The sequence below is a fragment of the Perissodus microlepis genome, chromosome 20, assembly GCF_051167445.1.
Source record: "Perissodus microlepis isolate ML-2025 ecotype Zambia chromosome 20, ASM5116744v1, whole genome shotgun sequence".
Taxonomy (NCBI): domain Eukaryota; kingdom Metazoa; phylum Chordata; class Actinopteri; order Cichliformes; family Cichlidae; genus Perissodus; species Perissodus microlepis.
The window spans coordinates 4,727,482-4,738,653 of record NC_140480.1 but is presented as its reverse complement, the minus strand read 5'-3'; the positions used below and the strand labels follow the sequence as shown (position 1 = coordinate 4,738,653).

General features: G+C 41.9%; 1 protein-coding gene across 2 annotated transcripts; it reads left to right on the top strand.

Moving 5' to 3' along the window:
• The first annotated feature begins 8,283 nt into the window (after window positions 1-8,283).
• Window positions 8,284-10,431, top strand: hes4 (hes family bHLH transcription factor 4). 2 transcript variants are annotated; one of them, XM_084918074.1, is made up of 4 exons: window positions 8,284-8,799; window positions 8,983-9,078; window positions 9,183-9,270; window positions 9,377-10,431. In XM_084918074.1, the coding sequence occupies exons 1-4, from the start codon at window positions 8,692-8,694 to the stop codon at window positions 9,958-9,960; spliced, it is 876 nt and encodes a 291-aa protein (XP_084774200.1). In that variant the 5' UTR covers window positions 8,284-8,691; the 3' UTR covers window positions 9,961-10,431. The 2 variants fall into 2 exon arrangements, with proteins under 2 accessions (XP_084774200.1, XP_084774201.1); XM_084918075.1 differs by having other exon boundaries at window positions 8,292-8,799; window positions 9,380-10,431.
• Window positions 10,432-11,172: the final 741 nt, after the last annotated feature.

Sequence of the window (11,172 nt, the reverse complement as noted above, 5' to 3'; positions counted from 1 at the left end):
AGAGCGCCCAGGACGACCATATCTGTCATGGCGCATTCCACTGTGGGACCGTGAGTGGAGTGCCGTGGTGTGCCGGAGCTGCAAGTGTGGAGAGCTCAAAGGCCTGCTGAAATGCTGTAATGTAATTATGTGGACAGTCTCTCAGATCCATTAGCTTGAAATGGTGCTACAGCCCCACGTCCCCTCCTCATTCAGTCAGTGGGCAACCACGTCTTTTCTAAGGGGTGGGGTGTTAGCAGGGGGGCTTCTGAAGTCATCTGAAAAGACCTCCTCTGTCCTCATTGTGCTCATTGTCTTTGTAAGCCTGTTATTAGTGAGGGGAATCAAGTTACGGCCCTCTGCTGACAACAACTTCAGAGATTTTACACACTCAAAAAATGATACCTTGCCCTCGTAGATGTGAAGCAATAATTTTTAGTTTAGTGATCTCTTCCGATTCTTAATGAATTATTTAGGGACTTTAACAATAATCAACACATGACTGTGAATTCACATCAGTATTATTAGTGCATTATTTTATAATCTAAATGATCCTGAACAAAACAAACACTTTTCTTACAAAGCACAAATGTTGGCTATGTTTTCTTCCATAGAAACAGTGAACCGGGCATCGTAATTTAATCTCTTGCTAAAATCCACTGAGTACAACTGTCACGTCTGGAGCTATGTAAACAATCAGATCTTATTTATTTCACTTAAAAACCATTTAACAAGTTAGCCATGAAACTGCTGCTCAAGTCCGAGCGTCAGGATAAAAGTGGAGATTGCATTAGCTTTGTAGTTTACAAAACATCCCTCGAACATTTATTCGGGAATCAAATTAAAGGTTCCAGCGATTTCCAAAATTTGATTTGGTGCTTTGTGTTTACCTAATCTCTGGCATTCACACAGACACCGGTGGAAATGTCCAAATGCGTCACTGCACAACTTTAAAGGCCTTTCCCATGTATTCCAGCCTAGTGACCCATTCTAAATAACCTATATCATTGGGGAACTGCTGTTTATAAAAGAGTCCATTGGGCCCTCCGCTGAAAGGGTTTTTTTGGGGTGGAAGCCTGGATGAAAAGTGCAAAGAGGAGGATAAAGAAAAAGTATAGGAGATGTCAGGACGCCTTTGGAAGGAAAACAAACTGCGGAGACCAATGTGAGTTGACTTAATCTGATTAGACTAACCTCATCAACAGCCCACTTAAAAGGGAGAAGAAAGCCTTGAATTGGGGCGAGAAGCAAGAGAAAAGGGTCTCTCTCTCTCTGTTCAGAAAGCCACAGAGGCTCAGTGAATACACCACATTGTACTGGACATGCTGGTCTGCAGATGGCAAAATGACAACAAGCCGCTTGAAAAGTGAGGCAAATATAATTGATCTCGGGGGTTTTTTTCTCCTTTCTGCAGGTATGAAAACAGCTAAGGGAGTAATGAGATTAAGGAAGAATAAAATGAAAATACCACTTTTCCCTCACATTTGTGGTGCAAACATGCAGCTTTGAAGCCTTTGACTAAATGCACCCATGCCTGAAATGCCATGAGAAATATTTCCAGATTCATATTCATTTATTCAAATACTGACTTCTTATAAGGCACCCTGCGGTCGTGGTTATACATCAAACACAGAATAGCTGAAGAGGGAAATAGCTGATTTAATACCAGCACAATTAGTTGGTGTTAAAGAAAAACATCTGGCCGCTCCCAGACTGGACAAATCCCCAGCAACAATACGCATGAAATATCTCAACTTGGCAAATCCCTAAACATTGCTTGGCAGTATCTGAGAGGACACAGGTCCATATTTTTACACACCTTCCTTCTTTAATATTTGCTTTAATCACATTCCATAATAAACTATCCACCCAGTGTTTTCAGTACTCTGTAAATCCGCCTCCCCGAAGCGAGAGGTGAATGCAGCAGCTGCAGGTGTCCTTTCAGTTGCAAGCTTAGATCTGCTTTGGTCGGGATTCTGGCTTCACTTGTTTCAGAAACCTCACACCACTAACTAGCACCGCTGAAGTCCTGCTGTCATCTCAGATTTGGAAACCTTCAGATGAATTTGTCCTCACTTTTATCAATCAGTGCTGGAAGAAGTATTCAGGTTAATATCGCACTAAATAAATAAAATGCTGCATTTCGAGTTTTAGTTCTGCTTTATGACTGAAGTGAAAGACTAAGTGTTATCATGCTGAATGACCCATATGAGTATTAAACTGTTATCATGAACTGAAGGCAATGAGACATTCTTCATCTGGTCGTTTAGCTTAGCTTAAAATACGGATGATTTTGTAACTTACCTTAAAATTGCTATTGAATAGTTACATTTAGATATCCAATGATCAGAATGAGTTTACAGTGATTCATCTTGGGCTTTTGTGACGATCAAAGTAGTGACTAAAGGTTTGGGTGAGCTTAAGAAGATTCTGAGATTTCGAACGGGCTGTGGCCATCTGAAGTTTTAGGTAATAGGTTTTAGGTGTTGGCCGCCTTTTTTTAAATGACAACGCATCCACAGTGTTTTACAGGTGACTGTACACATTTGCCAAGACCACTGATTTTCAGTCCAGTTCTTATTTAATTTGGTATACCTGTGCTTTTTTTCTTCCTTAAGAACATCTTCTTGACAGCCACAGTTTCAGGTCTTTGCTGGACTTGCACCCTCTTTCTCAGGACATGAGTTTTGTTGTTACTGTTAATCTGCTGCAGACAGGTTTTCATGTCTGCCACTTCTTCTTTTAACCCTCCACTTGTTGTGTTTCCTTAATGTTTTTTAAGAACATGCTGCACACAAAGGTCTTTGGCTCAAAGCGCTTTGGTAATCACCTTCTTGGTGCAAAAAATATTATTTTATGCCTGTCAAACTGTTTTATCTTTAGCATTTTACATAGATACCTAAAGATAGAATTCAAAGTTTGCTCTTTGCTAAGTTATCTGTAATGTGCAGAAACAAAACTGTTTCATCTCTTGAGTTAGGTGACTTTTAATGCTTGTATAATTCATAGGTCAGTGTTAAGAGGCTTAACAAACAAAGAAGATTCCTCTGAAAATGGTCAGGTGCAAAGACTTGACAGAAAATGAGTGGAAAAAGCAGCCAGCATCCAAAGAAACTTTAGAAGGCCTTCAAAAAGCCTGGAGAACTAAGACCACTTTAAAAATTACACAAAATATAAAGAAATGGAGGGTGGCTTGAACATTTTGCTCATTACTTTCTGTTCACAATTAGTGAATATACTAATTAGAATATTTATACTCTTAATCTTTAACAGTTAGCTACATTAAAGAAGACTACAGCAGAAAGTATACTTCCCTCTTAGCTTTAGAGATCTATAAAGTCCCTCAAATGTGCTCTTGTGGACAAACTCAAATGGCAAAGATTTCTAACCATCTATGATGACTGCGATGATTTCTGTGATATAGTCAATGTTCCCTCTAAGCTGCGCGCGTGCGCAATTGCGCACTGCTGGCACGGTCTCTGCGCACAGAAAATCTGTGTTGCTCACAAAAAAAAAAATCTAACCTGAATTGAAATTAAAATTAAAACTTTAACAATTCTGTTTTACAGTGTTAGTCAGTGAGTGACTGGCTGCTCCCGTATGGGATTAGCCACTTTATCCCATAGTCCAGCCAATGATGCGATTCACATTCGTATATACGCAGCTAATCAACGTCGCGTCCTTGTGACACCATGTTTTAGCGAGCAAAGCGACGTGGCTGATGTGGAGTGAAGCCACGTTAATGACAACGTGTACAACCATTTGAGATGTGAGCAGGACAGACGGAACAATTGACTGAAAAAGTGTGGACTTTATACCAGTTTTTAAATTGTGTTGATAGGCCACGTAAAACCAGAGTTATGATAAAAATATTTGCAATGTTTGGTTTTCTTCCTGAATACTATCATTGTTTATATTTACTGCAGGAAGAAACGGTAAAAACGGCTTTTTATAAGGAAAACGCTCGAAAGCACTCTCTGCCTGTGAGCAAAAACAAAACCAACCCCCCCAGCCTTTCCTATTGGTGGAAAAATGTACCATGTCGACCAATCAAAAACTGATATGGCAACATGGCATTTAGTTGTTTAGGGAGGAAGGAAGTTTTAGGAGTGACAGTGGTGTTTTGAGATGTGAGAGATTTACGACGTTTAGCACAAATCTTGTGTAGTTAGTGTGTAGTGTAGTCAATAGTTTTGTTGTGTGTGTCAGAACAATGAGGCGACTGCTGAATGTTACAGGTGTTACAGGAGTGATACATCTCCTGTTGTCAGGCCTGCAGGTATCAGGCTGTTGTTCTCCTTCATCTCATAGTGGACAGAAATTATTTTTTGGAGTGGCACAAATAATTTGTGTGGCATCAGATTTGATGCAGAACAGCTGATTGTTCTGTAAATAGTTTGAAATGTTTATTTAATAAAAACGCCTTGGCTGCATTTTTAGGTAAACAGCTGCAAAAAACTTTGTTTGCATAACTCAGTTACTTTTTTGAAGAAGTAACTATATAATTAATTGCCCAACATTGGTCATTATATACTGTATTTTGCAGACAGAGAGTTACAGAACTCTCTCCCAGACCACAGACTCATAATACAAGTCAGAGCTTTATAAAAAAAAAAAGAGAGAGAAGAAAAGAAAGAAAGTTTTGTTTTCAAAATTGGAGTTCAAGTTATTTTTACTTCCAATAGAGTTAACATACTACACAGATCATAAACAAGATTTTTTTAAATTTTCATTGTAAGTGGGCTAAAGCAGTTAATTAAAAGTAGTCTAACATAAATGTAATTGCTGTAATTTGATTATTTTAATAAACCATGTAACTTGGATGGATTCAATGCTGGCGTGACCACAGTGCACATGTCTGCTGTTGCTCACAGTGGCCCAAGGGACCGCTCAGGGAGTTTGTGTGTTCGCTCAGACACGTGAAAAATTAGAGGGAACATTGGTCATAAACCAAAGTAATGATTCCACGTGTTTAGTTGTTGCTTTTCTGCTCCAAATCGGTCACTGCATCTGAAACAAAACACAGCCACCCAAAAAGCCATTGTAGCTGCTCAGTGTTGGGGAGTCACTGCGGTAAACACATCTACCAGCACTTGATTGGGAAGTGTGTATAAAGGGATTGCCAGGCCGACAGCAGCTAATACAGATATAATTGACTCTCCTTCTGCATTCTGCACATGGATTTGGAGAAGTGCACAGACCTATTGTACAACAACAAATTAAGCAGGCAGTGGTCAAAAGGAGCTGCTGAGCATTCAGCGAGACTGGACAACAGACTACTGAACTCTGCTAAATCTGCAAACACAGCTTCTCCCTCCTTCTGGGCCCTTTCATCTCCCCCGACATCTCCTCTTGCAGACCGCCGCCTCATAAAGCTAAGTCAAAAAGCAAGTACTCTCTCGTCTGGCGAATGTTGATCATTTACTAAAGGCTGCTGTTTCTCTTCTCTGCATTCCTCAGGCCGGCGATGTCGGCATGAGCTTTTAACGATGCTCTTGTGATGAAGTCACTCGAAAAGTTTCTTTGAGTTGAAGGGGAATTTTTGTTCTCTTTGTTGTCTGGGTCCAGAGCTTTGAAATGCAGGAATGAAGAGAGGGAATTATTGATGGATCAAAATTATGAGGCCTTTTCTGACTCCAGATCAGGTTAAACAGGTGCTATTTCACCTGTACAGAATTATTACAGCAAAATCCCATTAACTCCTCTGCTGCAGGGAGTAGTCAAAGTAATCCCTGTGGAGCTGAGCAGAATTAGATCTGCTTCATTTGGGCCGATCCGAAAGCAAATAAAGCCAACGTGAACCCAAGCACACACAGCTGGCCCTTGAGACTCAGTATCCTGGGCAAACAAATGTCCAGCATGCCTCAGCACAGCTCACCCATGGGTGAGGGGGCCATGAAACCCTGAACAATGGCTGATACACTGAACTGATGCGCGGCTTAGCAAAGTTTTATTACATTTGGCCTGTTTCAATACGATGCCGGCCAAAAGAGGACCCCAGACTTTGTCGTCAGTTTTAAGATTACTATGACATCTTCGCCTCCTTAGAGCTGGTAATGCTCCTTTTGTTGCAGTGCGCCCACTGGCTTAACATGGAAATCTGGTGGTTTGAGTTTTAATTTGTGTCCCGGCTGCAGATCCATGTGGGGTAACCAAAAACTGTTGCTTTGTCTGTGTGGGTTTTGGATTTGATCAGTTTCAAATCTTACTTGTTATTATGTAAAAAGAAAAAAAAAATGCTTTTAGCATATATAAAGTTAACATATTCATTTATCGAAGGATGACTTGCACATGCTTTGTGTAAGTCTCAAATATTTACTGATAACTTCTGTTGATTTTATTTCCTGAGATTTAAACACTTATCTTACTTATATATATTTTTTTAATCATATGAAGGTCCAAGGCTGTAAAAACCTTTGTTTTACACTATGTGGATGTCTGCTTAGTCCATTTCAAATAAATAATGTTTGCAATGAGAGAAACACTCCAACTAAAGTTGTTTTATTTCTCCTTTACTGTGTAACACCCTATTCTCCTCTATTGCTGGCAACAAGAACAAGAACAAGTAGAGAAACAAACTTGAACATGAATTAAATGTAAATATTTTAGATGTCTCAATATGAATGTGTGTATATCTTATATTAATACAATAAATATATTTTCTAGGCATAAGTAATATGTTTCCTTTAATCTATTACTCTCTTTATTTATTTAAAATAAATTAAGCGACTAATAGCCTTATATTTGGTGCAAGTTTAAACAGAGCTGTGCCACCTTGTGGTCATCTCAAGACTGTGATTCTTGCCTTACTGCATAAACTTGTTCTCATACAGTTTACATTTAAAAACACACACATATCAGAAACTCTTTTTTCTGAGGACTCTTAGGAAAAGGAAATCCAATTTAAAAAGGACGTCACTGCAGAGCACGGCCACGTGGAAACTACAGTGGGTGCATCTCATGTAAGGGACGCACCAGAACTACAATCATGTAAAAACCGATGCTTACACTACACTGTAAATATAGTTAAGCCTTTATGTCTCGATTCTTTACAAAGCCTATACTTTGGTCTACTTTATTTTATTTTTCGAAGTAAATTAACTTTTAACTTTTACAAATGAATCGCTAGATGGCGCCCTTCTCCTGCACACAGTCCAAGCAGCTTTAAGCGAAAGGACGTGCTTGTCCATACACAAATGTACACGAAAGGTGTTCGTGTGTTTTAATGGCCTCACAAACTGAATACATCCGCACAGATTCCCAGGTTTTCTTATTCTGTGTCGACATAAACGTCTGGCTGGAGCGACTTTATTTTATTTTAAAAGAAACTGTGACTATCTGTAATTTGTCCATTACAAGTACGAATGTACTTTAAACTGAATATATGATTATTGGTGCAATTATTAGAGGCTCCACCGAAAGATCAGAGCTGCAAGCACGAGTATTTATTATTGCAGTTTAAATATCTTCCGAAAATACTCTATTCTATTTGGTTCTATTTGTGTTAAACATAACGTTTTCATATTGCCAATCCCGATATTATACGCTCCTTGGTCTGCAAGCTCTAATCTGCGAGTTCTGGCACGTGCTCTGTGAAGACGGGAAGAGACCGTGCGCGCATGGCACGCGGACAGATGTGCCACCCCCCTCCTTCTCTTCCTCCACCTCTTTGAGCTGGCTCCCGCGCCGGCATGATTGACGTGAAGCTGTTCAGACAGCCAATCAGAGAGCCCTCCGTGTTATTTGCATAAAGTGACCGCACGCCATTGGCTTGGTACGTGCTGCTGCAAACCGCTTCGCGTGTCGTTACAGACGTCTTCTCCTCCTCGGAGGCAGAGAGGAGTTTTAAAATAAGAGTGTAAATTTGTTCTGAAGTTTAAAATGTGTGTGTCGGGTGGTAGAAAAAAGTATTGTGCTCTGCATTTACTGGGGATACAGTCCCCACCAAGCAGACTATATTCCTCTAAAACAGGCATGAATTAATTCACAGCATCAAAACAATGTAGCGTCAAATATTTTAATAACCCGCACTGATTGTTATCGCTGCCGGGGGAAAAACACGTCAAAGGAAGGTCTGCCCAGTAAAGACTTTGTGTATAGACTCTCCATTCATATCACTCACACAAACACACATAAGCACACATATAGCTACACACAAGCACTACAACATTTTTTGACGGAGTAAAGTTGGAAGCAAATACCCCCACCTCCTCCCTCCCTGCCTCCCTTATCACTTCACAGGCCGGCCGGGCCGCTGCCGCTCGCCCCGCTTTGTTGTTTGTCTCTGCAGGGCTGATTGAGCAGCGCGTGACTGACGGCCCGCGGGGGTGTTGTCCAATCAGCGGTCTGCCCCGCGCCCAATGGGTGAGTCCTCTCTGCTATTGGCTGAAGCGAGTGTGGGAAAGAATGCAGAGAGGGTTTCACACGAACTGGGAGCACGCGAGCCGGGTATAAGTAGCGCTGCGGCGTGTGTCAGCGACAGAAGTGGAAAGTGGCTTTGAGCGGCGCACCGCACGCACCGTACTCACAAGACAGTTCAGTGATAACAAGCGGCACAAGGCAGACTCGTCCGTGGGACTCGGCTGTCAGGCATATATCTTATTTTATATCCTACACTGGCCCCGAGTGATTTTTTCTCTCTCCTTTTATCCGTGAGCTCGCAGTAAGGATTTACTTTTTCACGCCTTTTTGTTTTACCTGGTTTAATCAACAATGCCAGCTGACACTATGGAAAAGCAGACGGCATCCCCTATTGCCGGCGCACCTGCAAACGGATCGCACACACCGGACAAGCCAAAAAACGCCAGCGAGCACAGAAAAGTAAGTAATTTAATGTTTCAAAAGAACGGAGGGGATTCTCCTGAAGTGAGGAATATTTGTACAAGTTTGTCCTTTAGTTACGAGATGTTAGAGATATGACATCACCGTGCAGTCGTGCAAATCCGTATATGCGATTAGTAAATAAAATATTTACTTAAGAATTTCTTTTTTTTTTATTTGCAGTCTTCAAAGCCCATCATGGAAAAACGCAGGAGAGCCAGAATTAACGAAAGCCTGGGACAGCTCAAGACACTGATCCTGGACGCGCTTAAAAAAGATGTAAGTTCAAAATAATCCTAGAAACTTTTTTGTAATGAAATATTTGTATTATTCTTATTCGTAGATAATGAGTTGGTTTTAAATATTCCTATTCCTTTCCACAGAGCTCCAGACACTCCAAGCTGGAAAAAGCAGACATCCTGGAGATGACAGTGAAGCACTTGAGGAACCTGCAGCGCGTACAGATGAGCGGTAAGTTGATATAATAACAGAAGTGGGTCGTAAAGCCACGACTTTCGGAAAGAGTCGCAAAGCTGCTTATAAGTTACTAATATTGCGTCCTCCCTCTTCCGACCAGCAGCGCTCTCAGCTGACGCCACGGTCCTGAGCAAATACAGAGCCGGATTCAACGAATGCATGAACGAGGTCACCCGCTTTCTCTCCACCTCAGAGGGGGTGAACTCTGAGGTGAGGTCGAGGCTCCTCAACCATCTATCCAACTGCTTGAGCCAGATGATGTCTATGAACTACCAGCAGCAGTCCCCGTCTCAGCAGGCACACCTGGCCCAGCCCCTGCATGTGCAGCTTCCATCCACTCTGCCCATCAGCGGGGCCGCAATGGGCCCCAAGCTCAGTCCCGCTGAGGCCGTGTCCCCCAAGGTCTTTGGTGGGTTCCAGCTGGTGCCCGCAACAGATGGACAGTTTGCTTTTTTGATCCCCAACCCGGCCTTTACCTCCACCACGGCCCCTGTCATCCCCCTTTACGCAAACGCAGGAGTGCCTGTTGCGGTTAACGCCAGCCCGGTGCACGGCAGCTCAGCACCCACTGCAGCATCTCCTGTTCATGGCATGACGTCCTTCTCCGGAGGGTCCCAGGCGGTCAGCCCAGTGGGGGTCAGCACCGGCTCCGAGAGCAGCGAGCCTGTGTGGCGGCCGTGGTAGCTTAAAGGGACCAGAGACTGCACTTCAATCCAGTTCGCATTACTTTTTCAATTTAGACTTTTAAGTGACTGCACACAACGTTACGGGGGTTGAACCTGTGACTTTTCCGCTATGGGATGGTAACTCTAACCACTTAATACCCCCTCCCACTAGTTCATGTTGTTTCGTTTTATGGAACAGGTGCTGCCTCAAATGGCGCATGTTTTTATAAGTATATCTATATATATAATTTATTGTTGATTCCAACATTTGGATGTCCGTGGTAAACATGCAGATGGAAGATTTATAGGATTTTCTTTCTTTCTTTGTTTTTTTGTTATGATGAAGTACTTTTTATGAAAAGGTTTAGTTTTGTATAGAGGTGTCATTGATTGTTATACCAAAGCTGTGTTTTATATTCTTTGTTGTTTTGTGTTTGGAAAGAAGTTGGGTGTTCACCCACTGTTTTAATAAATGAAGTTTCAGAAATTATGTCTCGTCTTCAGCCTGCTTCTATCACGTCATTAATTAATTTTATGAAGTATCCGTATGCGCCTCTATTATGTCACACGCCGTGCGTAAAACTTCTATTTAACACGTAAAAGTCATATCAAGGATCAAACTGTGGTCAGAGTTAAGGATAAATCAGGGGGTAAACAATATATTTTAATATTCATGTACACAGTGTAAACCCCTGCATCAGTTAAGCTACCACAGGTTGAAAGTGGCCACCTTGTCACCAGTTTGGCGGGAGCTCCTTACATCTGGCCCTCTAAAGAATGGTCCCGGGGACAATAAGGGTGTATTTTTCTGCTGCTACAAAGGTAATTAAAAGTTTGAAAAGGGTCTCATCCTGTATGCAGCGGGAGCTTTAAAAAGTCTCAAACCCTATTCAAGAGCCTGGGAAATGCGCTCAGGGGTTAATGTCACTAACAGATTGCTTCAGTGAAAGGAGAATATGGAAGGATCCTCGCTTTCTTTTGTGGATCAATTGTTCGATTCCACTTCAAGCGGAATGGAGGGAACTTGGTTAGACTTCGCTTTCAGGGCAGGGGACCTTGGCGGAAGTCGTGGCACTGGAAGACAAATAAAACTGCAGGTTGTGGAATATTGTAACCTGATTACGATCCCCCATCCCACGCGCTGACACACAATCATTTAAACTGCCTTGTTTTTATTTCCAGTCTGCGGCCTACATCTGCTTAGGTGACTTTTCCGCACAGCGCCCTGCGA

Bases quoted from the DNA above. Each gene is read 5' to 3' on its own strand.
- hes4 (XM_084918074.1), top strand. From the start codon at position 8,692: ATGCCAGCTGACACTATGGAAAAGCAGACGGCATCCCCTATTGCCGGC. The intron at 8,800-8,982 runs GTAAGTAATTTA...TTTTATTTGCAG, and splicing joins ACGCCAGCGAGCACAGAAAA to TCTTCAAAGCCCATCATGGA. The intron at 9,271-9,376 runs GTAAGTTGATAT...TCTTCCGACCAG, and splicing joins GCAGCGCGTACAGATGAGCG to CAGCGCTCTCAGCTGACGCC.